This window comes from Delphinapterus leucas, chromosome 20 (assembly GCF_059928025.1).
Source record: "Delphinapterus leucas isolate spDelLeu-1000000601 "Yukka" chromosome 20, BTC_Dleu_Yukka2, whole genome shotgun sequence".
Classification (NCBI taxonomy): Eukaryota; Metazoa; Chordata; class Mammalia; order Artiodactyla; family Monodontidae; genus Delphinapterus; species Delphinapterus leucas.
In genome coordinates this window covers 8531719-8559705 of record NC_143148.1, presented here as the reverse complement: position 1 = coordinate 8559705, position 27987 = coordinate 8531719, and the positions used below count along the sequence as shown (strand labels likewise).

The 27987-nt window shown below is 51.3% G+C and overlaps 1 protein-coding gene across 11 annotated transcripts in view; it reads left to right on the top strand.

Annotated features, from left to right (window-relative positions):
• BICRA (BRD4 interacting chromatin remodeling complex associated protein) overlaps positions 1 to 27987 on the top strand; it is a 76734-nt gene that overhangs the window by 34326 nt on the left and 14421 nt on the right. For 4 of the 11 annotated variants that reach the window (XM_089902638.1, XM_089902637.1, XM_089902643.1 and 1 more), the window contains 6 exons: positions 17795 to 17895; positions 19967 to 20012; positions 20114 to 20156; positions 22157 to 22222; positions 24842 to 26809; positions 27364 to 27540. In XM_089902638.1, the coding sequence (XP_089758764.1) occupies positions 19972 to 20012; positions 20114 to 20156; positions 22157 to 22222; positions 24842 to 26809; positions 27364 to 27540 (2295 nt within the window). In that variant the 5' untranslated portion in view covers positions 17795 to 17895; positions 19967 to 19971. Of the gene's footprint in view, positions 1 to 284; positions 384 to 17794; positions 17896 to 17922; positions 20013 to 20113; positions 20157 to 22156; positions 22223 to 22546; positions 23398 to 24841; positions 26810 to 27363; positions 27541 to 27987 lie in introns of those variants that run through there. The other 7 variants (XM_089902639.1, XM_089902636.1, XM_089902644.1 and 4 more) reach the window with 5 other exon arrangements.

Below are 27987 nucleotides of genomic sequence, written 5' to 3'. Positions count from 1 at the left end.
AGTTTCCCCCTAATGTCCTTTTTCTGTTCCAGGACTCCACCTAGCACACCACCTTATACGTTGCGTCGTCATGTCTCCTTAGACCTCTCTTGGCTGTGACAGTTTCTCAGACTTTCCTTACTTTTGATGACCTTGACATTTTGGGGGACTACTGGCCAGGGAATTTGGAGAATGTGCCTCTCTCGGGATTTGTCTGATGTCTTTCTCGTGATTAGACAAGGGGTTAGGGGTTTGGGAGGAAGACCACAGAGATAAAGTGCCCTTCCCATCTTATCACATCAAAGGTACATACTATCCACTTGACTTATGATGGCTGACGCTGACCTTGATCGCCTGGCGGAGGCCACAATACTTTTGATTCTACACTCCTGGCAGTAAAAATGGTAAGCGTGTGCCTAATGCATATCTATTTACATGCATCCATTCATTTTAATCCTCACAAACCTCTGAGGTGGGCGCTACTTTTAATCCCATTTTATAGAGAAAGAAACTGTAGGAAAAGGGAGGCTGAAGTGACTCGCCTGAGGTCACACATCAGTTAAGTGGCATTTGAGCCCAGAGGTCTGGTTCCAAAGTCCAGGCCTTAACCATCACCTGTTTTTTATAAACTGTATACGTACATGACTCCACTTTGGTACATTATTTAAAAAATACATAAAAATGTACATTAAAAACAGGTGAGGAAGATTTTTAAAAATCAAACATTTTAAATAGCATTATATTTATCAATAGTCATTACTAATGATAAAACCTAAAGTCTCTATTTTGAATGATGTTCTTGATAATTAAAGTTTCAGTCAACTTTTTGCCAGTTCTGCTGAAAACATCACTGATTTTACTTTTTTTTTTTTTTTGGCTGCGTTGGGTCTTTGTTGCTGCGCGGGCTTTCTCTAGTTGTGGCGAGCAGGGGCTACTCTTCCTTGCGGTGCGCGGGCTTCTCATTGCAGTGGCTTCTCTTGCTCCGGAGCACGGGCTCTAGGCACACGGGCTTCAGTAGTTGTGGCACATGGGCTCAGTAGTTGCGGCTCGCAGGCTCTAGATCGCAGGCTCAGTAGTTGTGGCACACAGGCTTAGTTGCTCCATGGCACGTGGGATCTTCCCAGACCAGGGCTCAAACCCGAGTCCCCTGCATTGGCAGGCAGATTCTTAACCACTGCGCCACCAGGGAAGCCCCTGATTTTACTTTTTAATGTGGCTTAAAAAGAGCTTACAATAGGAACAGCTTACAATAGGAATGGGACCATCGACTTTATTTTCTGCTTACATTAACTGTGTTTTCTTTTTTTTTTTTTTTGCGGTACACGGGCCTCTCACTGTTGTGGCCTCTCCCGGAGAACAGGCTCTGGACGCGCAGGCTCAGCGGCCATGGCTCACGGGCCTAGCTGCTCTGTGGCATGTGGGATCCTCCCGAACCGGGGCACGAACCCGTGTCCCCTGCATCGGCAGGTGGACTGTCAACTACTGTGCCACCAGGGAAGCCCTGTGTTTTCTTTTTTTGAGATAACATTCACATAGCATAAAAATTAACCATTTTGAGGGGGAAGGGATAAATTAGGAGTTTGGGATTAACAGATACACACTGCTATACATAAAAGAGATAAACAACAAGGACCTGCTGTGTAGCATAGGGAACTCTACTCAATATTTTGTAATAACCTATAAGGGAAAGAGCAACTGAAAATTTATATATATATATCTGAATCACTTTGCTGTACACCTGAAACTAACACAACATTGTAAATCAACTCTACTTCAATTTTAAAAAGTTAACCATTTTAAAGTGCACAGTTCAGTGGCTTTTAGTACGCTAATAACGGTATGCAACCATCACCTCTATCTAGTTTCCTGCCAACCCACCTATCTAGGATAATTTCGTTTGCCCAAAAGGAAACCCTGTACCCATTAAGCAGTTTCTCTTCGTTTCCCCTCCCCCAGCCCCTGGCAACCCCTTATTTGCTCTCTGTCTCTATGGATTTACCTTTTCTGGACATTTCTTAGAAATGGAATCATACGATAGGTGACCTTTTGTGTCTGTAGCTTATGGTTTTTAACCTTTTGGTTTCTTTGTGAGTCCTTTCTTATGCCCTCTGTCTCTTTTTGTGAGGATGGTTTCATTAAAAGTTGATAACGTGATCTATAAGTCAAGTTATTTGAGAATGTATTGTCAAGCAAAGGGACATCACGGTCTCTGCTTTGGGGACCTTGTACCCTTCTGAGGCACCTTGCTGCCTGGACTGTCCATCACCTTCTGCCCAGCATCAATCCATCTGTTGATTACCTGTCCAGCTGAATATGTTTTATCTCGGAGATTAGGGAATTAATAGAAATTGACATTTTACCAATGGAAACGAACAGAGAGCCCAGGATGAGTATGGACATCTGGTCTGAGGCCAGAGTGGCCAGTGGTCACCTTGATGGGGAAGGGAGAGACTTAATAAACCAAGCTGGGGACCAAAAACTAGTCATTCATTTGGAAAGAGATGAAATGGGATCCCTACCTTACACCATATACCCCCAGATGGTTTAAGGATTCAAAGTCAGATGTAAACCGCCAATCTCAGTTTAGACGTCGGGGAAAGGCCAGGTTCTGAAACAAGACACACAAAGAGCTGCTGGGTGAGGAAGATTTGAAGGCCTTGCATATCTCAGCTATTTTTCTCTGTCTCTGAGCAGCAGCCCTCCCGGCATGGTCCTGGGCGGGAGGCCAACCCCTCTCCTAATAAGATAATTAGTAGCTTTGGGACCGTCGGAATACCTTAGCGAGGAATGGCCTTAGCTGGAGCAGCTGCTTGATCAACCAGGAGAGCTGGTGTAAGGGTGCGTGTGCACTTCACATCCTGCCTGGCTGCCCACTTTTAGCTGCTCTGCCCTGCTGTCCGGCTCAGATTCCAGCGGGCCCTTGACTCTGCTCTTTCCCCTACACCTCCTGGTCAGTCCGTCTGCAGACCCTGTTGCTTTGCCATCAAATCCAGACTCCAACCACTTCTCGCCTCTTCCCCTGCCACCATTGGCCTCCTCTCTGGGCTCCCTGCTCCCATCCTCGCCTCCTGCAATTCGTTCTCCACTCAGCAGCCGGAGGGATCCTGTGAAAACCCAAGTCAGGTCATGTCCCCGGACTCACCCAGAATAAAAGCCCGAGTCCTCACCACGGCCCACCAGGCCCTCTGTGGCTGACCCTCATCGTCTCCTCAACCCCGCTTCACCTCCTTGCTGTTGCTCAAGCATCCCCAGCATGTTTCTGCCACAGGACCTTTGCATCTGCTGTTCCTTCTTCCTGGACCACCCTTCCCTGGGTGTCTGAATCGCTCCTTCCCTTCCCTCCTGCACATCAGCTCAGACTCCCCTTTCTCTGTGAGGCCACCCCAACCACTTTCGCTAAAAATGCACCCGCAGCCCTCCCCGCCCCCTCCCCACAGCACCTTTCTCCCGCCTCCTTGCTTTCCTCCTCTCAGCACCATGTCTTTGTTCGTGGTCTGACTCCTGTCCTAGAACGTCTTCAGGAGAGTAGGGATGTCTGTTGTCCTTGCCGCTGTCTCCCCAGCACTGTTTTGTTGAGTGGGGCAGCGGAGAGTCCTGGGGAGGGGAAACCACGTGACCTCAAATCAAATGGATCTCTTTGGCCCGAGTGGGGAGCTGAGTTTAGAAGGGACCCGAGAGGAAGCCGGAGGCTGGTTAGCGACTCCCCTGCAGCCCTCCAGGCGGTGAGCACAGACAGGGTTAGACGGACGATGCTGCTTGTAAGTAAGCCCTGGAGGAGGGTGGGGGGCATCTGTTAAGAAACAGGATGAAGTGTGGCATCTTGAAACCAGGACCACAAACCCATGGCTGGCTCAGGACCTGCCCACCCAACTCCCTGGCCCTCGTGGGGTAGACCTCAGGCTCCCACTTCTCAGGACTCCCCAGTGGTTCTGCCTCAAGCATCATGTGAGAGAAATCGGGCCATGACTAGGGAAGGCTCCTGAATTTCCGCCGGGGAAGGGTAGAGGGAAGGGAGGTCGTGCCAGCAGATGCCCAGTTTCGCAGCATTTTCCTGGACACTGGAAATGAGGCAGTGGGGTGTCCTGGAAGGCAGTCCAAGGATTTGGTGTCCCGAAGTCTGGGTTCAAATCCCAGTGCTTCCTTTTACCACTGAAAGGCTTTTTAGTTTGTGTGCGTTCGGCTGCAAGTAACAGTTTACGCTGATGAGTGATGGCGGAAACTGTCCTCTTATTTTTTTTAACACATTTTATAAAATGTACTTTTTGGGGAATTCCCTGGTGGTCCAGTGGTTAGGACTTGGAGCCTTCACTGCTGTGGCCCGTGTTCAATCCCTGGTCAGGGAACAAAGATCCTGCAAGCCTCAGGGCATGGCCAAAAAAAAAAAAACAAATTAAAAAAAAACTTTTGCTTTTTGGAATGTTTAGGACATTGGCTGAAAAACCAAAAACTATTTTTGAAAAATTTGCAGTGGAGTGTCTCCGTCCCATCTGCTGGGTCCCCCTCCTAGTTCATAAGTGGGTTTAGTGCTGTAGAGATCCTTCTGGAAGTTCTTTAGACCTAGAAAGGCATTTAGGATATATAGTCTTTTTTTTTTTTTTAAGTGGATATGTAGTTGATTTACTAGAATATATATTCTTGTATCTCCTCCCCACTGTCTTTAAGCAGATGGTAACGTTTTATACACACTTCTGCATTTTACTTTCCGCACAGAACAATAGTTGTGGAGAACTTTCTCTGTCAGTATATGGAGAACATCCTTGTTCCTTTTTTAAAAATAACATCTTTGGGGCTTCCCTGGTGGCGCAGTGGTTGAGAGTCCGCCTGCCGATGCAGGGCACACGGGTTCGTGCCCCGGTCCGGGAAGATCCCACATGCCGCGGAGCGGCTGGGCCCGTGAGCCATGCATGGCCGTTGAGCCTGCGCGTCCGGAGCCTGTGCTCTGCAACGGGAGAGGCCACAACAGTGAGAGGCTCGCGTACTGCAAAAAAATAAAAATAAAAATAACGTCTTTATTAACATATAATTCACATACCATGAAATTCACCTATCTAAACTATACAATTCAGCACTTTCTAGTATATTCACAGGTTATATATTCAAGATTATATGATGTGCAACCATCACCACTATCTAGTTTCAGAACATTTTTATCACCCCCCCCAAAAAAAAATTTTGTGTCCAAGAACAGCCACTTCAAATTCCTCTCTCTCCACAGCCTCTGGCAACCACTAATCTTTCTGTCTCTGTGGATTTGTCTATTCTGAACAGTTCATAAAATGGGATCATACAATATATGGTCCTTTGTGTCTGGCTTCTTCCACTCAGCATGATGCTTTCAAGGATCGTCCATGTTGTACTGTGGTATATCAGTACCTCATTCCTTTTGATGTCTGAGTAATATCCCACCGTACCGAGAGACCACGTTTTGTGGATCCATGCATCCATTGGTGGACATCTGGGTTATTTCAACCTTTTGGCTATTATGAGTAATGCTGCTGTGGACATTTGTGTACAAGTTTTTGTGTGAATGCATGTATTCATTTCTCTTGGGTATATATGTAGGAGTGAAATTGCTGGGTCACATGGTAACGGTGTTTAACTGTTTGGGGAGTTTCCCAGACTACTTTCCACTGAGGCCCCGCCATTTTCCATTCCCACCAGCAGTGTCTGAGGGTTCTGCTTTCTACACATCCTCACCAGCACTCATTATTGTCTGTCTTTTTGACTGTAGCCATCCTAGTGGGTGAAGCAGTCTCCACTTGTGGTTTTGATTTCATTTCCCTGGTGGCTAATGATGTTGAGCATCTCTTCATGGGCTTGTTGGCCATTTGTATTCTTTAAAAAAATTTTTTTAAAAATTTTACGTTGGAGTATAGTTGATTTGCAATGTTGTGTTAATTTCAGGTATACAGCAAAGTGACTCAGTTATAGATATACATATGTCTATTCTTTTTCAGGTTCTTTTCCCATATAGGTGGCCATTTGCATTCTTCATTCTTTTTTACAGCTGCGTAGTATTCCCATTTAGATGGACCCAGTTTATTTAACCTGTTTTCCACTGATGGCCAGTGGATTACTTCCAATATCTCGCTGGTAGACACACACCTTGCCCTAAAAACCTCCTAAATGTATAATTTTGGATATGTCAGGTTGTACCTGTAGGATCAGGCCCATGAGTGAAATCTCCGGGTAAAGGGAAACTAAATGTGCTATAATCTTGACCAGTTTTTCCCTGTACAGTTGATTCTCGTTCCCACATGCCATATTTGTGAATTCATCTACCTGCTAAAATTTCTTTGTAACCCCCAGATCAGCACACCGGGTGCTTTCCCAGTCATTTACAGACATGTGCCGAGCAAGTGAAAAATTTGAGTTGTCCTGTGTGCCTGTTCCCAGCTGAGATCGACCAGGGCGACCCTCTGTCTTCTTGTTTCAGCTCTTACACTGTAGCCAAGTGGCTTTTTCTTGGTCTGTTTAGTGCCATGTTTTTCACATTTTGGGGCTTTTTGTTGCTGATTTAGCTGTTTAAAATGCCCCCCAAACATTGTGCTGAAGTGTTGGCTAGTGTTCCTAAGCTCCAGAAGGCTGTGATGTGTCTCAGATGAGCTTCGTTCAGGTGTGAGTTACAGCGCCGTTGGTTATGGGTTCGCTGCGAATGAATCAGCCGTATATATTAAATCAGGTGTCTTTAAACAGAAACACACGTTAAAAACAAGGTTATGTATTGATCGGTTGATGAAAATGTTGGGACCAGAGGCTCATGAGAAGCTGTATTTCCCCCAGGAGCAATAGTTCCGTATTCTCTAATTCAGTGTTTGTGGCAACTTTGTAGAACATAACTACCACGAATCACAAGAATCGGTTGTGTAGGGTTTTTTTGTTTTTTGTTTTTTTAAGCTGTGCTTTACCGGGATACAAATTAAGTATAATAAAAGGCACAAACCTTAAGTGCGCTGCTTGATGAATTTTGGCAAATATTACCTATGTAACCATCACCCAGATCTAGCTACAGACCATTTCCATCATCACAGAAGATTTCCTCGTGGACCTTCCTAGTCAGTACTTAGCCCTCTCCCCCTCCTGCTGCCCCCTTAAGGCAATCACACCTCCGATTTTTTTCCCCATCAGTTTCACTAGAACTTTACTTCAAGGGGATCGCACAGTGAATGGTCTTCTGTGTCTGGCTTCCTTTCCTCAGCATGGTGGATTTGAGATTCATCCATGACCTTGCCTGTATCAGTCGTTTATTCCCTTTCATTATTAAGCTGTATTCAAGCACGTGGATATAACGTAGTTTGTTTCTCTATCTACCAGTCGATGGACACTGTGCTGTTTCCAATTTGGGGCTTTTGTGAATAATGCTGCTATGAAAATTTCTGTACAAATGTTTCTGTAGACATACTTTTCACATCCGTTAAGTCAATACCTTGGAGTGGAATTTCTGGGTCATAGAGTAGGTATATGTTTAACCGTAGTTAATTCAGGCTTTTAGTTCTCTTCTGGAACAAAACATCTAGTTGAAGGCCATTCCAGGGATATTTGGCAGCTCAGTGTTTCTAGGACGCTGGGTCTGTCTCTGATCCACTGAGCCTTCCCCCTCAGGAGTGCAAAACGGCTGCTGTAGCACTGGCCATTGTCACCATGCTTCACATCATTCTCTCGAGCAGGAAAGAGTAGGGGCAAATAATCTTCCCAATGTAAGGCTCTGTCTTTTTTATCCAAATGTAAAAACCTTCCCGTGTCCACACTTGGCTGCAAAGGAGGCTGAGAAAGGAAGTTTCTGGCAAAGGGGCAAAAGGCCTATACTCACCGTGAGTCATCCTCTTAGGAGGGTACATTCTGAATGGAACCAAATCCAAGTTCTGTTTAAAAGGATATCAGACTGAGACTGGATGTTGGACCCTCCTGAGCCTCGGAGAGGACCCTGTGAGGCCACATTGTCAGGGGCCTGGACACTGGCTGGGAACTGGTGGCTTGTGTTCTATACAAGAGCAAGAGCCCCAGAAGGAAAACTAAAGAGACAAAAGCTTCTAGAGCAGTGGTCCTTGGACCAGAAGCATCAGCATCACCTGGGAACTTGTTAGAAATGCAAATTTTCAGCACCCCCGCCCCCCCCCCCAGCCGCCCCTGCCCCCAACCTGCTGATTCTGAAATCCATTCTTTTCATTCTTTATTTTAAAAGCCTTCCAGGTGATTCTGCCTGCCCATGTTTAGGAACAAGTGGTCTAAAGCATGTGTGGAATGTTGTAGGGGCTTTTCTTTCCCGTTCACTTCTCTTAACTCCATTTTTTCCTGAACTTGAAGTGTTCTCTTTTGCTTGATGCCCTGGGCAGCCCTGTGTCCGGTCAGTGTAATCCCTGCTTTTGTTCCCTTCACCCCACCCCGTTACCTGTTTCACTCCTCAGAATTTCCCCCTGTTTTTTATACACTAGTATTAAGAAAAAATTCAAAAACCTTTTCAGATGCCTGATTTTCTTGGCAAGTCTGTGGCTTTATAGCTTCACTTAGGAGAGCGGCGAATGGCAAAAAGGGAAAAGAGAGAACATACCAGACATTTCTAGTGTGTGACTACCTGTGTAAATAAGGCTTTTAGGAGCTAGACACCAGTTGCTTTATGAGCAATCCAGGTTTTATAGGGCACGCTTTTATGTTGTTAAACTAATTCAGTGATTTTAGAACTCTAAAGGTCACTGAACATAAAGGTGGTGTCGATTTTAATTGCTCTCCAAATAGCTCTTTCTTTCTCTCTCCCCAAAAGTCTGGCTGGATGGATAGATGAAAAGAGAGATGGTGAGGCCTGGATCTGGGCAGGAATAGTGGTCATGGAGAGGAGGAGATAAAGTGGAGAGATTTGGGAGGTGGAATGGGTAAGACTTGGGTGAGGGACTTCCCTGGTGGCACAGTGGTTAAGAATCCACCTGCCAATGCAGGGAACATGGGTTCAATCCCTGGTCCGGGAAGATCCCACATGCTGCGGAGCAGCTAAACCCGTGCACCACAACTAATGAGCCTGCGCTCTACAGCCCGTGAGCCACAACTCCTGAGCCCGCGTGCCACAACTACTGAAGCCTGTGCACCTAGAGCCCGTGCCCCGCAACAAGAGAAGCCACCTCAGTGAGAAGCACGTGCACCACAACGAAGAATAGCCCCTGTCGCTGCAACTAGAGAAAGTCTGCATGCAGCAATGAAGACCCAATGCAGCCAAAAATAAATGAATTAATTTAAAAAAAAAAGAAAGTTGGGTGAGTCAGAGGTGTGAGGTCAAAGTTGGTACTTAGTCTCTAGAGAGGGCTGTATCAGCTAGCTGCTGCCACATAACAAATAACCCCCAACTTTAGAGGCTGTTCTGGTTACTGTTGCTGTTTAACAAATTACCCCAAAATGTAGCAGCTTAATGGAACAATTGTATTATGCTCACAGGTTTTATGGGCCAAGAATTTGACATGGAATTTGACACAGTGGGTCTCTGCTCCATGATGTCTGCGGTCTTGGCTGGGAAGATTCGCAGGCTGGGGGCTGAGGGCTTGTTCATATGCCATGCATGGCACCTGGGCTGGGATGACTTGAAGATAAGACCATCAACCAGAGCATCTACTCATGGTCTCTCCATGTCTAGCTTAGGCTTCACCATAGCATGGTGGCCTCAGAGCGGTCAGAATTCTATTAAGGCGGCTTAGGGCTTCTAGGGTAAATGTCCTGGTGGACATGGCAGAAACTGAATTGACTTTTATGACCTAGCTTCAGAAGTCACATGGTGGCACTTCTGTTGCACTGTCCTAGTTGAATTAGTCACAAATTTTCCTCAATTCAAGAGGACTGGCAAGATCGCACTTTGGTAGATCATGGGAGGTTGGAGACATTATTTCAGCCATCTTTGGAAAACACAATGCGCCACAGTGGATTAAAACAAAACGGTGATTCTAATGGTTGGAATTTGGCCTTGGGTACCTCTGGCTACTTCTGTCTTACCTGGGTGTGTACAGCTGTAGGTCAGCTAGGCGGCTCTGCTTCTAGGGCTTGGCTGGCTGTGAGCTGGGATGATAGAGGTGACGGGCATGTGTCTCTTGTCCTCCAAAAGGCTAGCCTGGACTTTGTCACATGGCAGCTGGGCAAAGAGTAGGCTCAGAAACGCACACCATCACTTCCACCACATTCTGTTGGCCAAGGCAAGTCAGAAGGCCAGCCCAAGTTCAAGGGTTGGATAATAAATAGGAGGAGCTCTAAACAGTGGGACTAGGGAGAAGAAGAGTTTTTGGCCCCAGTGGTCTTTTTTTCAGATCCCCTTACCATCAGCCCTCTCTCATTTTGCTGGGCCTCTCTTCTCAATCAGCGGATTCACAGAGTACAGTCCTTGACCCACGGAAGGCTTTGAGAGTCCTTGTGATGGGCTGCAAAGATGTCTAGAAATGCCAACTCATTTGTGTCAGGTTGTGTTTGACTGCAAATAACAGAAAACCTAACAGTGGCTTAAACTGTAAGGATTAAGAAGTCTGGAGGCAGGCAACCCATGAGGAGTTGTTAAGAACCTAGTCTTTTTCTCTCCTCTCAGCAGTTATCCTCCGTAGGTAGGCTTATCAGCCTCAGATTTATTGCCTCATGATTGCAAAATAGCTGCCACAGCTCCAGTCTTCTCAACTGTATTCAAAGCTGGAAGCAGGAAGCAGGAAGCAAAAGACTTTCTCCCTAGAGAAGCTCTGTCTTTATATTCTGGAAGAAAAACTTTCCCAAATTCTGTCTTCCCCAGAAGATTCATTGAGCAGAACCCAACTCTGTATACTTTGGCTTTTACTTATTTGCAAAACGATGGCTAGCCTAGCTGCTAGGAAGCCTGGGAAAGTGAATGGCTGATAAAGGGGATAGCAGTGCCCCTGGCCTCGTCCAATTATTTTAAAGCTATTTTGGCCACAACCCACAGTAGGAAATATGGACACACAGAGACACACATAATTGAAACCAGTATCACAAACTGATCCCTTTGCTTACCCTGTGTGATGCTTTTTAGTATTTTCTATTCTATCCCATTCCATTTGACCCTATACTCTTTAACTTAAAAAAAAAATTCCTTGTCGCAACCTGCTAATTTGATTTCACAACCCTCAAAGGCATGACCCATAGTTTGAAAAAGACTGACTGACTCAGAACAGCGTTTGTTTACATCTTGGAATTGGCAGGGGTTACCCCGAGCAGCACCAGGCTTCTGTGAGCAAGGCGAGGAGGGGTGGGGAAATGGTGTTTGGAAAAGCAACAGCTAGACTTTGCCACATCCTCTTCTCCACCTATCACTTCCCATCAGCAAATGGTAGAGTTCCGTCGACTTTCATTTTTATGACTTGCAAATAACCCGAGGGTTACTAGCATTAAGTTAAATCTAAATTAAAATTAGCCTGTTTCTGGAGCTTCGCGGGGACTTTTAATTCTGTATCCTGCTCAGCAGCCTGGCTTCTGCACAACTCCTGATGACAACGCAAAACTCCAATGGCATTCCAAGTGCCGGAGGAATTCACACGATTTTCTGGAAGGACACTTTGTCATTGTTGCATCATGGCTGTTCTCTTGAGCTGGTTGTGGTTTCGCAAGCCCAGCTTTTCCTGCTTTTTATAGCCCAGTGGTGGAGAATGAGGTTCTTCAGAATCACAGGGTCTGAGTTCAAATTCTGGCCTCACAGTGTGGTTTGGGGCAAGTGTCCTGACCCCTGGGAGCCTCAGTTTCCTGCGCTGTGGGAAACGTTCCTCCTGCCTCCCCGGGGACTGGGAGGAATCAATAGGTGTGGGGTTAGCCCAGGGCCTGATACCAAGGAAGCACTGGGGCAGGGTGGGCTCTTCCGAGATGTATCAGTCAGCTTCGGCTGAGTGATTTGCAGTAATGAGTGAGCCCTAGATCTCAGTGGCTGACAACAGCAAAGGCTCCTCTCTCGCTCATGTGTCCGAGCTTCGTGCGTTGGCTGTGGCTCTGTCCATGTATCCATGTCGTGCCAGGACTTGGGCAGAACCATGCGATGGCTTTTAAAGCTTCTGCTCTGAAGGAACGCAAGACGTCCACTCCCCTGTGCGTAATTTGGGGTTGCAGCTTTGCATGCTAATTGTGTGTCCCCCGCCTGCCCTGGTCACTTTTTCAAAAGCTTTTTGAGTATGTGTGTGTCGAGGAAGGAGAGGGACGTCTAATGTCACCCCTGGTTGAGAACCACTAGTCATGATCTTCCCCAAAGTCAAGGACTGGGTCTGCTTTTGTTCATTATGGTATCCTCAGCTCTCCCCCATGCTGGACACAGAGCCAGAGATTAGTAAATGCCTTTCTCACCAGGCTGCTCTTTGAACGAATGATTGGGTTTGTTTAACCCCCTGTGCAAATTCATTTGTTCACCCCACAAATATTTAGTGACCCCCTGCCATGTGCCATGCTCTGTGCAGGCTCTGGGTGTCCCACAGGGAATAAAACAGACAAAAATCCCTGTCCTTGGGGGGGTTGACATTTTGGTGGGGGAGACAGACAATAAAAACTCAGAGAGACGTATGATTTTTTGATGTTGAAGTATTTTCAAAGTAAAAAATTTTCATTTTGGAAAACCGCAAATGTGCACAAAGTAGAATAAGTAAAACATGGACCCCATCAACCAACTCTTTGCCAATTTTCAGTTTTCCGCCACTCTGACAGACCAGCGCTGTCCAAGAGAGCTTTCTGCCACCATGGGAATGTTCTAGATCTGCGGTGTCCTGTGTGGTAGCCACCAGCCACGTGTGGCTGTCAAGCCCACAAAATGCCGCCACCGTGACCGCGAACTAAATGTTTAATTTCCTTTACACTTTTAAGGTAAATCTTTTTTATTTAAAACGTTCATATTCCTCATTGTTACCCTTTTTTCCCATTTGTTTATTGCGGTAAAATATACATAACAAAACTTACCATCTCAGCCATTTCGAAGTGTGCGATTCAGCGACATTAAGTGCGTTTGCATAGTTGTGCAACCTTCACCCCCATCCTTCTCCAGAACTTGTAGCATCTTGCAGAACTGAAAGTCTGCACCCACTAAACAATAAGTCCCGGTTTCTCCTCCCCTGCCCCCAGTCCCTGGCAACTGCCATTCTACTTCCTGTCTCTCCGTCATAAGTGGAATCAGATGGTATCTTTGTCTTTTTGTCACTGACTCACTTCACCTAGCTTAAGGTCATCCATGCCTGTATTAGAATTTCCTCCCTGAATGATAGTCCATTGTAAATAGACACCACATTTGGCTTACCCATTCATCTGTTGATGGACACTTGGGTTGTTTCTACCTTTTGGCTCTCGTGAATAGTGTTGCTGTGAACGTGGGTGTATAAATATGTCTTCAAGACCCTGCTTTCAGTTCTTTTGTGTATATATCCAGAAGTGGACTTGCTGGGTCATATGCTAATTCTATTTTTAATTTTTTGAGGAACCGCCAAAGTGTTTTTCACAGCAGCTGCAGCATTTTATGTTCCCGCTAACAGAGCACCAGGGTTCCAGTTTCTCCAGGTCCTCGGCAAGACTTGTTAATTTTTGGTTTTTTGATAGTAGCCATTCTAATGGGGGTGAGGCAGCATCTGTGGTTTTGATTGCATTTCCCTAATGACTGGTGGTGTTGATCATCTTTTCCTGTGCTTATGGCCATTTGTATATCTTTTCTGGACAAATAACTACTCAAGTCATTTGCCCTAATTTCATTTCATTAGCTTGAACTTAAATGCGCGTAGTCACACATGGCTAGTGGCTTCCGTATTGGACAGCGCAGGTCAGTACGCCCCTGAACTCCCAGAACTGGATTATTTTGCAGTAAAACACAGACATTTTATCATTTCACCCCTACGTATTTTAGGATGTATTTCTAAAAGGTAAGGACTCTAAAGGAAAAAAAGCAGAAAAACAAAAACACGATGTCGTTGTTATACCTAGAATCTTAATCACAATTTCTTAGTATCATCAAGTATCCAGACAGCATTCAAATTCTGTCTTTCCACTCTTAGTGGGTTCATTTGCGTCTTTCAAGGCTCCCTCTGTCTGCCAGGTTGAGAGCTGCAGGATCCTGGGTAGCCCTGTGCATGAGTGGGCAGGGGGCACGTATCACTGGTTGTGTGTGGCCCATGGTTTCCCATTCAACACTCTATTTAGCCTCGTTTATCTCACCTGACAAATAGGGTAACGACAGGGGTTTGGAAGGACCCAAGGAGACCTGGTACCTGGCAGTTTAAGTCGGACCAAGTGCATAATCAAATGATATGTAAACCCTTCCATATGGTAACTCCATTTTTAGTTTTTTTAAGGAGCCTCCATACTGTTCTCCATAGTGGCTGCACCAATGTCCATTCCCACCAACAGTGTAGGAAGGTTCCATTTTCTCCACACCGTCTTCAGCATTTATTATTTGTAGACTTTTTAATGATGGCCATTCTGACTGGTGTGAGGTGATACCTCATTGTAGTTTTGATTTGCATTTCTCTAATAATTAGCAGTGTTGAGCATCTTTTCATGTGCCTGTTGGCCATTTGTATGTCTTCTTTGGAGAAATGACTATTTAGGTGTTCTGCCCGCTTTTTGATTGGGTTGTTTGTTTTGTTGTTATTGAGTTGTACGAGCTGTTTGTATATTTTGGAAATTAAGCCCTTGTCAGTCATATCATTTGCAAGTATCTTCTCCCAGGCTATAGGTTGTCTTTTCCCTTTGTTTATGGTTTCCTTTACTGTGTAAAAGCGTATAAGTTTGATTAGGTCCCATTTGTTTATTTTTGCTTGTATTTCTGTTGTCTTGGGTGTAAACCCTTCAAAATGTGCTCAAGGGCCAAATGTGGCAAAAGGCACCAGGTGGAAAAGCTGGGGCCTGGGGACTTTTGTCCAACCTGACTGTGCTGTGGCCAGAAAGCTTTGGGAGTTGCCACGCTAGGTAAGATTCACATGGCAGCTAAAATGATTGTGTAACAGGATCTATCGCTTACGAAATACTCTACTACACCTGAGGATTAAAGGCCTAAGAGCCTCTCCACTGCCGTACGTGAAAATAAGGACTGTGATTGTGCCCATTTTACAGATGAGGACACTGAAGCCTAGAGCGGTGAAGTCACTTGCCCAACTTCAGCCCATGTGTGGGGAAGTGGGGATTTGAACTGCTGACTCCAACCCCAGACTGTCACCCCATGCTGGGCCTCTTGGCATCAACCTGATAGCGACATAGATGCCAACCCTGGCACCTGAACGGGGGACTCATCTCAGAGGAACCCCGGACCTGCTGATCATTGACAAATGGTTTTCTTTTTATTATGGAAACTTTCAAGAAGACGTAAATTAACTAGAATGGTGTACTGAAGCCCCCAGGTAGCCATCATCCAGCTCTCACAGTTACCAAATTTGCCATGTCTGTTAGCTCTCCTCCCCCACTACAACTCTGCTAATTATTTATTTTGTACAGTTTTTTAAAGGTAAAATTAACATGCGTTGAATTGACATGTGTTGACATACACAAATCTGAGCTGTGAATTTTTAAACCCCCATGTAACGGACACCCCATCACCATGCAGAGCCTTGCCCTCTCCCCGGAAAGTCCCCCTCATCCATTGCTCTGCTGTGACCATCTGAATGAAAACACATGGATAACAGATTCTCACAGGCTGGAGCCTCCCACTGGACATTCACCCGCAGATCCCGTTTGGAGAGCCCTGTTCAGGAGACACCCACCTCCTGGCTCTACTTCTGGTCCGACGACGTTTACAGAACTTGGGCCACACCCAAAGCTTGGGGCAGGGAGGAGGGGAGAACCCACTTGCAGCTGGCGGCTCTCACAAAGCCGCCTTGAGCGCTTGTGATCACCCTGGTCCAGGGCAGTGCACCTGGAATCTAGATGGGCCAGGATCCCGTGTTCCAGGGTCTTGTGACAGATGCTTTCTAGATCTTTCTGGGGCCTGGGGCTCTCCATAAAAAGGAGAAGCAGCTCCCGTTCCTCCTCTCTCTTCCATCTGCTCTCGCTTTATCGCTTTTTTGGATCTGAGCTATCCCAGGCATTCACAAAATGCTAACAAAGGCTGTCACCCAGCTTCGTCTTATCTTGACGCTGTGGCCATGTTGGCTTCACATTTAAAAGAGAAACAATATGGGGCTTCCCTGGTGGCGCAGTGGTTGAGAGTCCGCCTGCCGATGCAAGGGACGCGGGTTTGTGCCCCGGTCCGGGAGGATCCCACGTGCCGCGGAGCGGCTGGGCCCGTGAGCCATAGCCGCTGAGCCTGCGCATCCGGAGCCTGTGCTCCGCAACGGGAGAGGCCACAACAGTGAGAGGCCCGCGTACCGCAAAAAAAAAAAAAACCCAAAAAAAACCAATATGATGAGAGGACCGTCTGTGGGATAGTGGTTAAGAGTGGGGACTCTGGAGTCAGCCTACCTTGGCTCAGACCCCAGCCTGACCACTGACCACTGGAGGGATCTAGGGCATATGGCTCACCGTTCTGAGCCTCGCCTTCCTCATCTGTGGAATGGGGCTGCGAAAAGCACCTGCTTCATAGGGATTCAAAGATGGTGAACAGGCTAATACGTGCAGAGTACTTAAAACCAGCAGCCACCACCATCATCATCACAGCCACCATCATTATTGTCATCAGGTCAATCCTTGTTATTCGTGGATTCCATATTTGTGAATCCGCCGATTTGCTAACATTGGTAACCCCCGAATCAATACTCACGGCGCTTTCCTGGTCACGTGCAGACGTGTGCAGAGCCATGAGTCTATTTGAGTCTCCCGATGCACGTGCTCCCAGCTGAGGTTGAACGCGGCGACCCTCTGCCTCTCTGTTCAGCTCGAGAGCTATAAACAAGCATCCTCTTTAGTGCCCTGTTGTTTTGCACTTTTGTGCTTTCTGTTGGTAAAGACGGCCCCTCCCGCGTAGGGCTGAAGGGCCGCCCAGTGTTCGTAAGCACAGGAAGGCTGCGATGTGCTCTGGAGAAATCGCGCGTGTGAGATGGCCTGCCCTCAGGCATGAGTTATAGCGCTGTTGGCCTTGAGCTCAGTGTGAGCGAATCAACGATTTATATTAAATAAGGTGTCTTTATTGTTTTTATTATTTTTAAAATAAATTTATTTATTTATTATTTATGGCTGAGTTGGGTCTTCGTTGCTGTGCGAGGGATTTCTCTATTTGCGGCGAGTAGGGGCTACTCTCATTGCGGTGTGCGGGCTTCTCATTGTGGTGGCTTCTGTTGCGGAGCACGGGCTCTAGGCGCATGGGCTCAGTAGTTGTAGCACACGGGCTCTGTTGCTCCACGGCATATGGGATCTTCCCGGACCAGGGCTCAAACCCGTGTCCCCTGCATTGGCAGGCGGATTCTTAACCACTGCGCCACCAGGGAAGTCCCAAACAAGGCGTCTTTAAACAGAAACACACGTAAACCGAGGGGATATATTGATGGGTTGATGAGAATGGGACCAGAGGCTGGCAGGAAGCTAACCCCGTCTTTCCCCAGGGGCGGCAACTCAGTGGCCATAATCCCAAATTCACAGTGACCTTATGGGACATAAGCACCTCAGATGACAAGACCTGACTGTATTTTGCTAGATTGAAGTGCTGATGGATTATATCAAAAAAAATATAATGTTATATACTATTGCATGATGTGTGTGTGTGTATATATATACACACACACACACACACACACACAGTATATGTAGATATAGTGCGGTGTGTCTGCATATATATATGTGATAATGTACAGTGTTGTTTCCTGTAGTTTTAAACTTGTATTTGACCTCTCGTTTCTCTGGCTACATCCTTCTCCTTTTCACTGACTGTCCCACTCACAGCCTCTCTCTCATTCTCTCTCCACAGCTGGCCCCCGAAAGGACGCTCCCCACGTCCCCAGCTGGGGGCCCTGCGTAGACCTGGAGTGGACACCCCCTCCTTCCCTTCATGATTCGTTTGTAGCGCAGGTAACCAGCCAAGCATCCCGCTCATTCCCAGAGGGGCCGTGGTCCCCTGTCCACCTCCCCGTAAGGGACGTTCCTTCTTGGAAGAGCCTGGCTCAGCCACATCCTTCAGCCCCGCCCTCTCCAGCCTGGGCCCCCTGGGTCATTCGGGCCATTCCCCCAACCTCTATGCCATCTGCAGCCAGGATCTCCCTCCCCGCTTTCCGTCTTCTCCAGATTCTCTGCAGATCCTGCCTTGTCATTCCCTAGCCAGGCCTTGCCCACCTCAGGCTGGTTGGGAAGGGCAGGGGCTCATAGGCCACAGAGCTGGTGACATGGGAAGACTGGGTGTGGGCGGAGATATGAAGCCGGAGAGAGTGTGTTATCTTGCTGCACCGATGCAGCAAGAGCCTTGGAAGGGCCTCTCTGGGGCAGTCCCCGGGGCCAGCTCTAGAGGCGAGGGTGATTGGTGTGTGAGGCTCCGGGGCCGTGTGTTTCTGTTCTAGACTGGGCTTGTTAACCCAGGGCCCATGAAGTGTGTACGTGTGTGCATATGTATGTGTGTGTCCCATGACACACTTGCCCCTGGGAAAGAACGTGTAACATTTCTGGCCCACATGCATGTTTCTGGCAAGAGGGTCTTTTGCTTTCATCAGACTCTCCAAGGTACTGTTCAGAGAAGACCCTGAACTAACCATGTGGGGTCCCTCCCTGAGATTCTTTGTGTCACAGAGCCGTCGAGGGTAATAGGGGCTGTAGTAGCGATCAGGAAGTTCAGAGAATGCTATTGGGGGTTAGGGGTTGTGACCCAGCTGAGAGCACAAGTAAGATTTTGTGTGTGTTTGGCGGGGGAGAGGGGGGCGGTGCACGACAGTCACCCTGTCCTCACCATCCCCCTCCCCCTACCAAGAAGAAAAAGAGAGGCTAAGAACCCCACAGCCCTGGACTGGGATTGTGTGTGATTCCTCGCGTTCTGTCTGCGCGGTTGGGAGGGAAGGATGTGTGGGCTGGAAGGATAGGCGGATGGGGACTTCCCTGGTGGTCCAGGGGTTAGGACTCAGTGCTTTCCCTGCCCGGGCCCGGGTTCAGTCCCTGATTGGAGAACTGAGATCCCGCAAGCCTCTCAGTGTGGCCCAAAAAAGTAAAAAGGAGGAGTGGGTGGAAGGACGGGTCAGTTTGTGTGTTTGGAAGACAAGGAAGATGGGTGGTTGGGTGGAAGTTTGGAGAGATGGGTGCGTGGAAGCTTGGTGGGATGTCCGGAGCAGTGATGGTTGGTGCAGGGGTGGATGGGCAAACACAGAGAACTTGTTTTCTCACTTGTAAAATGGGGCACACGGCATCCCTTTCCCATGGGGGCTGAACAAGCTAACATTTGTGAAACGCTTGGGACAGTGCCTGGCATTTGGTAAGCAGGAGACAAATGTTAGCCGTCCTCATCATTCCGACAGGCTCAGCCCGGCTCCGGCGGTTCCTCTGCCTCAGAGCACCCGCCCTCCTGGTCCCTCTCCCTCTCTCTTCCCTTCCTTGAGAACCACGCTGCATGTGTCTTCCAGGGGGGACCCAGAACCCGGGCCCCTTCATGCCGCCTCCCCTCCCTCCCTCCTTCACCCAGTCACATGTAGGACAGGAGCACAGGCTTGGGGCCAGACTTCTGGGTTCAGGCCTGGCTCTGCCACCTGCTAGCTGGGAGGCAGAGAACCATGGTCTCAGCTCTTCCTTTTACTCATCTGCAAAGCGGGGGTGGCAGGACTCACCTCGAGGGATACTGTGGGGATTAAATGAGTTACATGTGTGTGAAGCACTTAGCACGGGGCCTGCATGTGATCAGGACTCAGTCTGGGTTGATGTCATCACCATCGTCATCGGATGCTGGGGGGAGAGAGAGGGAGGAGGGAGAGGCAGCTGTCTGTCTCTGATCAGGAGGTTCTGGTACAGAGGGCACCTGCCCAACCCCTACCCATGCCCCTAGACTTAAGGGGACGGAAACCTGACCCCTCCAGGGGTCTTGGCCCCAGGGAATGGTCCTTGCAGGGAGGGTCCTGGCACGCTGCCGGCATCTAACTTGTCTCCCTTGCCCTCTTCCCGCCCCGTCCAGTGGCGATGGATGATGAGGATGGGAGATGCTTACTAGACGTGATTTGGTGAGTAATGGGCTCCCCACCCCACCCCACCCTCCCCCACCCTCTCCCTCCCCTCCCCTGTCCCTCATCTCCTCAAATGTCTCTCCTCTTCTCTCTTTCAGTGACCCTCAGGCCCTCAATGACTTCTTACATGGATCTGAGAAGGTGAGTGCTGGGGCAGGGAGAAGCATCCCCAGGGCAGGGGCCTGTGGAATTGGGAGTTGAGAGACAACTCCCCCCTGATTCAGTAGACATCTGCCCCTTGCCTCCCATGAGCCAGGCCCCAGGGTTATGGCAGAGAGTGAACGAGATGGCAAATCCCTGCCCTCACTCCATACACATTTCCTTGGTAAACAAAGCAACCAGAGAGCTAATAAAGGTGATGGTGGAAAGCACCATGCAGAGCAGCATGAGAAATAATAATGTCACTTGCACAACAAAAGAGGTTTAAAAGAAGATGAATGGGAGGCAGAAGCAGGGGCTTCTCTAGCTGGTGTAAACCTGAGGGATCCAAGGGAGGTGCCCATGGCACTCTGGGCAGGGGAAGGACAGGTAGGAAGGTTGGAAAGTTTGAGGAAGAAGGCCTGTGGGGCCGGAATGAAGGGGAAACTAGAAGGTGGTAAGACTGGAGTGGACAAAAGTCAGCAGGTCATGAAGGGCTTGGAGGACCTTGATTGAGGAGTTCAGACTTTATTCTGAATGTGACAGGCAGTTCTGACGGGTTATTAAGCAGGAGAATGCCACATTCTGTTTGCACTCCAGAGAATGGAACAAAGTGGGGGAGAGTGGATGTCTGTTGAGCCATGAGGAGCTGTATCAGTCACCTACAGCTGCATAACAAGTTATCCCATCACTTAGTGACTTAAAACAACATTTGTTAGAGCTCTTAGTTTCTGAGGGTCAGGAACTGGGGAGTGGCTTAGCTGGGTGTCTAGCTCAGTGTCTACCCTGAGTAGCAGTCAGGATGTTGCCTGGAGCCGCTGTCATCTGAGGGCTTGTCTGGGGCTGGAGGATGTGCTTCCACAATGACTCTGCCGTGGCTGTTGGCTGGAGGCCTCAGCTCCTCACCATGTGGGCGTCCCCATAGGATTGCTTGAGTGTCCTCACAGCATGGCAGCTGGTTCCCCCAGAGCAAGTGACCCAAGGGAGAGAGCCAGGAGGAAGCTCAGTGCCTTTTATGACCTAGTCTCCAAAGTCACACACTGTCACTTCCGTCATACTGCATTTACTAGAAGCGAGTCACTAAGCCTGCCCACACTCACAGGGAGGGAACGGAGCTCTGCTCCTTGAGAGGGGATGTATCAAATAATTTGTGGAGCAGAGGCGAGTGTGGAGTGGAGGTTGGTGGCCTGGGCCCCAGGGCAGGCACAGGAGGAGGTGCCAGGTGCTGGCTCTGGGATCTGTCTGGGAGGCAGAATCACTAGACTTGCTGGTGGATTAGATGGTGAGGAAGAAAGAAGATCCAGAATGCCTCTTGGACTTGACCTGAGCAGCTGAGTGGGTGGTGGTACCGTTCTCTGAGACTGGGAGTTCGAGGTGGATTGTAGAAGTCCAAGGGTGGCTATTGGATATACCAGTCTGGGGTTCTGGAAGAAGATCAGCTGGACAGAGAAACTGGGGAGGCTTGGTTGTGGACAGACATTCATTGGGTGCTTAGGGCCTGTTCTAGGCATCGCCCATGTCTGCGGGAACGAGACAGGTCCCTGTGCTCCTAGACACGGGAACAGCACGCACATTAGGTGCCCGGGTGGCAGGGCGTGCCGGGTGCTTGGGCTGGGCAGTGGAAGGAGTGACTTAGTAGGAAGGGACTGACAGTTGTCGGGAGGACGTGACAAAGGTGACAGGCCCTGCCAGATGTGTTACCAAAGACGCTTGAGCAAAGCCACGGAGGCAGGATTCTAGAGTTCAAGGCAGGCGTGTCGGGAGAGGCTCGGACTCAGTGCTGGGGTTGCCTCGCATTTTAATCTTGCAGCCAAGCCCCTTTCTTTGGGGCGTCTTTTCTGGAGGCGGAGTTTCCTGTACCCCTCGAATCTCCCCCTCAACCCCCCCCACCTTGTCTTTGTCTTTTTGTCCCATGTAACCCTAAATTGGTTTTTGTTCTAGAGGTGGGCCGGCCCACTGCCCAGCTGACCTTTGACCTTGGGTGGGGGCGGGTCTTGTTGCAGCTTGACAGTGATGACCTCCTGGATAATCCCGGGGAGGCCCAAAGTGCCTTCTATGAAGGTCCTGGGGTAAGTGGCCCAGGGGCTCGGGGCCTGTGGTGGCAGCCAGTGGGGGAGGGGAGAAGGGGTCACACTCGTCCCCTGAGGCACTTTGCCGGGAGGGGGTCAGGGGGCAGTCACTGAGAAGCAGTGTGGGGTGGAGGTGAGGCCGGAGTTGCTGGACCCCCAGCTGTGCCCTCAGGCCCCTCAGAGAAGGAGGTGTGGTCCTCAGTCCCTGGCCTTGGAGGGCAGCTGCTACAGAGCTGGTACAGAGGCAGAGGCTGGCTGTGGAGTTCACAGTGGGCAGGGCGGGGTGGTGCTCCTGAGGAGCAGTGCAGGGGTGGGGGGGGCTCTGGGGGGTCCTGTCCCGGCCCAGCCATGGGTGGGGTATGTGACCTGGGGGAAGGGGATCGACTGTTGTGCATCTCAGTCTCCACCTGGAAGATGCAGGCTGGGGTGATGAGCAAAGCCCCGAGCGGGGAACACAGTGGACTTCTATTGAGCACCTACTGTGCGACGGGCCCATTACTCAGTGCCAGCCGTCCCTCCCTCCTCTTCCTCTTCTGTGGCCTCTCCCCTCCCCGCTTCGCTCCCCATCCCTCCCCCTCCTTTTTCCTCCTCCCCCCTCTTCTCTCTTCCTCCTGCTCCCCCCTCCTCCCTCTTCATCAACATAACTATCATATACCAGGCCCTTTACAGTAATTTTCATTTAGTCCTCGCAACAACCACAGTAACTCCAAATAATTTATCTGGCGTAATATAAATGACTAAATCCAGAACCCAACAAATAAACCTTATGTTCACGTTATTACATTTACATGTTATTTACATTACATTACAGTAACAATATGCATTATTCTTACCCGTGCCATCCTCTTTTAATACCCATAACGTCCCTGGTCAGGTTCTCAGTACCTCCTGTATGTGACGTCAGTGAATGTCACGACTGTCCTAGGAGGCGGGTTTGGTTATGGCCATTTAGCCGTTAGGAACTCAGAACTGGCTGGTCCTTGGTTGGGGGCTGAGCCGGAGCCCCATCCTGCCAGGCACTGCTCTCCACTCAGCAGCAGGGTGACCCCTTTCCCCGGTCTGGGAGGCAAGGAGGGAGCAGTGCCCACCTCACTGGGCTGTTATTAACAACAACGTGGACAGTAATAATGACAGTAACAACGCTAGATGTTTCCCGCGTGCCAGCCAAGAGCCAGGTACTGCTCTGAGCCCTCCACTTGGATTAACTTAGAATCTTTCAAACTACAGGTGGTGTTCTTTTTTTTTAATTTTATTTATTTATTTTTGGCTGCGTTGGGTCTTCATTGCTGTGCGTGGGCTTTCTCTAGTTGCGGCGAGCGGGGGCTAATCTTCGTTGCGGTGTGCGGGCTTCTCATTGCAGTGGCTTCTCTTGTTGCAGAGCATGGGCTCTAGGCGTGTGGGCTTCAGTAGTTGTGGCTTGCGGAGTCTAGAGCGCAGGCTCACTAGTGGCGCATGGGCTTAGTTGCTCCACGGCATGTGGGATCTTCCCGGACCAGGGCTCGAACCCGCGTCCCCTGCATTGGCAGGCGGATTCTTAACCACTGCGCCACCAGGGAAGCCCCCGAACTACAGGTTTTGATCCATTACCTGGTCAAGTGTCAGTGGGTTTTCCATGCCGTTGGCATGATTATTACTTGTGGAATATTTGCTCAAAAATGCATGCATGTATCGATTACACACTCGTGTCCTGGATTGCCATCCCAGAAAGCATTTAAGAAACATCAGGTTCGGGACCTCCTTGGTGGCGCAGTGGTTGGGAGTCTGCCTGCCGATGCAGGGGACACGGGTTCGGGCCCTGGTCTGGGAAGATCCCACGTGCCGTGGAGCGGCTGGTCCCGTGCGCCACAACTGCTGAGCCTGTGTGCCACAGCTGCTGGAGCCTGCCCATCTAGAGCCTGCGCTCCGCAACAGGAGAAGCTACTGCAATGAGAAGCCCGCGCACTGCAACGAAAACCCAACGCAGCAAGCAAGCAATCAATCAATCAGTCAATCAGTCAGTCAGTCAGGCTCACATCGCGCTGGGCACCAGGTGAGGCTCCCGTCCGGTAGCTGCTGCCGCTGCTGCCTTTAACAGAACCGCACGATCTTTTATCTGAAAGCTTTGGGGCCAGGCTTGTTTTGGAATTCAGGGTTTTTCAGATAATGGAAAGGTGATGCAGAATATGTGTGTGCTGCATGTAACATAACACACTGGCTTTTCTGTGGTCAGACTTAAGGCGAGTCACGTTACATGGATGAATTATGCCTTTCCCTCAGAGCATCACCTGAGTTCCGTTCAGGATTTACAGCCTACAGTTAGCAAAACATTTGCGGTTTTCAGAGCCTTTCGGGTTTTGGAATTGCAGATAAGTATTACGGGCCTGTATGGCTGTTTAGAAAATGGTTTTTACTACATTCTGCTGACGTGCGCAGATGGGGAAACAGGCTGGATTAAGCAAGCACCAGGTTGCCCAGCCCAGCCCTGGCAAAGCTGGCATTTGAACCCGGGTCCAGCCACTTCTAGGTGGAAGGTTCTTCCTATCCCTGCCGCCCTGACTCCGAGTGCCCTTTGCTTCCGCGGTGCCGAGCCCGGCCCCTTGCTAACCTCGGCTCTCTCCTTCACACCTTACCTGCCTCCAGCTCCACGTGCAAGAAGCTTCTGGCAACCACTTGAACCCAGAGCCCAGCCAGCCGGCCCCCAGCGTGGACCTCGACTTCCTGGAAGATGATATCCTGGGCTCACCGGCGGCGGGGGGCGGGGGCGGCGGGGGCACCGACCAGCCCTGTGACATCCTCCAGCAGAGCCTCCAGGAGGCCAACATCACCGAGCAGACACTCGAAGCCGAGGCCGAGCTGGACCTGGGCCCCTTCCAGCTGCCCACGCTGCAGCCTGCGGATGGCGGGGCTGGCCCAGCGGGGACCGGAGGGGCTGCCGCCGTGGCCACGGGGCCCCAGGCCCTCTTCCCGGGTGGGGCTGACCTGCTGGGGCTGCAGGCCCCGCCCACCGTGCTGACCCACCAGGCCCTGGTGCCGCCCCAGGACGTGGTCAGCAAAGCCCTCAGTGTCCAGCCCTTCCTGCAGCCCGTGGGCCTGGGCAGCGTGACCCTGCAGCCCATCCCAGGCCTTCAGGGCCTGCCCAACGGCAGCCCCGGGGGCGCCGCGGCGGCTACTCTCGGCCTGGCTCCCATCCAGGTGGTGGGCCAGCCCGTCATGGCACTCAACCCGCCCACCTCCCAGCTCCTGGCCAAGCAGGTGCCCGTCAGCGGTTATCTGGCCTCGGCAGCTGGCCCTTCAGAGCCAGTGACCCTGGCGTCGGCCGGCGTCTCGCCGCAGGGGGCTGGCCTGGTCATCCAGAAGAACCTCCCTGCCGCCGTGGCCACCACGCTCAATGGGAACTCGGTGTTCGGAGGGGCGGGAGCCGCCACGGCCGCGGCCAGCGGGGCGCCCTCGGGACAGCCGCTGGCGGTGGCCCCGGGCCTCGGCACGTCGCCACTGGTTCCGGCGCCCAACGTGATCCTGCACCGCACGCCCACACCCATCCAGCCCAAGCCTGCCGGCGTGCTGCCCCCCAAGCTCTACCAGCTGACACCCAAGCCGTTCGCCCCCGCGGGCGCCACACTCACCATCCAGGGCGAGGCAGGGGGCCTCCCACAGCAGCCCAAGGCCCCCCAGAACCTGACTTTCATGGCGGCGGGCAAGGCCGGCCAGAACATGGTGCTGTCAGGCTTCCCGGCGCCCGCCCTGCAGGCGAACGTCTTCAAGCAGCCTCCTGCCACCACCACGGGCGGGGCCCCGCCGCAACCCCCCGGGGCCCTGAGCAAGCCCATGAGCGTGCACCTCCTGAATCAAGGCAGCAGCATCGTCATCCCCGCCCAGCACATGCTGCCGGGCCAGAACCAGTTCTTGCTGCCCGGCACGTCAGCAGTCCAGCTCCCCCAGCCGCTCTCGGCCCTGCCGGCCAACGTAGGCGGGCAGATCCTGGCGGCCGCAGCCCCCCACGCGGGCGGACAGCTCATCGCCAACCCCATCCTCACCAACCAGAACCTGGCGGGCCCGCTGAGCCTGGGCCCTGTGCTGGCCCCCCACTCCGGGGCCCACAGCGCAGCCCACATCCTCTCGGCGGCCCCCATCCAGGTGGGCCAGCCAGCGCTCTTCCAGATGCCCGTGTCGCTGGCCGCGGGCAGCCTGCCCACACAGAGCCAGCCGGCACCCACCGGCCCCGCCGCCACTACCGTCCTCCAGGGGGTCACTCTGCCCCCCAGCGCTGTGGCTATGCTCAACGCCCCCGACGGTCTGGTGCAGCCTGCCACCCCTGCCGCCGCCGCTGCCACTGGGGAGGCCGCGCCTGTCCTCGCAGTGCAGACGGCGCCCCAGGCGTCCCCCGCGGTCAGCACGCCGCTGCCTCTGGGCCTCCAGCAGCCACAGGCACAGCAACAGCAGCAGCCCGCACAGGGCCCCGCCCCGCAGGCCGCCCCGGCTCAGGCCTCCACTCCCCAGCCCAGTCCAGGCCTGGCGTCCAGCCCGGAGAAGATTGTCCTGGGGCAGCCGCCCTCTGCCGCCGCCACGGCCATCCTCACTCAGGACTCCCTGCAGATGTTCCTGCCCCAGGTAACCAGGGCTGCCGGGCAGGGGAGGGGACGGCAAAGGCAGGGGCGGGGGGTCTGTGTGGAGAGGGGCCAAGAGCTAGAACCGGGTGTGGTTGAAGCAGCGGGTGGGAGGGTCCTGTGGGTTAGGGAGAGCGTCTCAGACATGGCCCCCCTGCTCCAGGTCCCCAAGGAGGAGGCCTGAGGGTGACGGGGCCAACTGACTGACACAGAGACAGACAGACAAGGAGAGTGACTGGCTGACAGACTGCCCACTTGCTGGAGGGTTGGAGAGGGGTCACACAGAGAGAGTGGCTGAGACATGGACGGACAGATGGGGCAGGAGAGATGCACATTGGGGTGGAGCTGGAAGACGACTCACGGGACTGAGGGTTCGGAGCTGCCCCGGGTTGTGGCCTCCTGGACCCTGGGGCTCCCTCCCAGGCCCCGGCCTTGGTGCCCCCCAGCCGGTTCCCACCACCCGCTTCCCTGGTGCATCAGTGGGGGCGGGGTGTCAGGGTGGGGAGGCCGCGGGTCCGTGGGGATGGCCTCTGACCCTGTGCGGGCTGCCTGTTTCAGGAGAGGAGCCAGCAGCCCCTCTCCACAGAGGGCCCCCACCTCTCCGTGCCCGCCTCGGTCATAGTCAGCGCCCCGCCTCCCGCCCAAGACCCAGCCCTGACCACCCCCGTCACCAAAGGAGTTGGCCTTGGCCCTCAGGCCCCCGACAGCCAGGCCTCCCCGGCGCCGGCCCCCCAGGTAGACGAACCCCAGCAGCCTCTGTCCCAGCGCAGACCGGCCCTGCCCCTCGCCCCCCTTCCCCGTTCCCTCCGCTCGCTCCCTGGCTGCCCTGCCTGCCTCTCTGTCTCGCTGGCTTGGGAAACGGTGCTCTCCTTGGCTCCCCAGATGTTTCCTGAGGGTCTCCGGACAGTCATGGATGCTTGAGCCCACACTCTAGTCAGGGACGCAAGATCCACACAGCAGAAATGGATTAGGTCCTCGAATGATCATTTTCCTATCTGGGTAACTAATATTCAGGTAGCTCACATTTTAAGGAAGATACCAAGAGGTCTAGATCAAAGCCCCCTCTCCTGCTTTCCCTCCCAAGGCAGTTTCTTGCACTCCTTTCCCACGCATAGACGAGCAAAATGACAACTGGATTCCTTCCCTTCCACTTTTACCAAAGTGATAGTGTACCCTGCATGC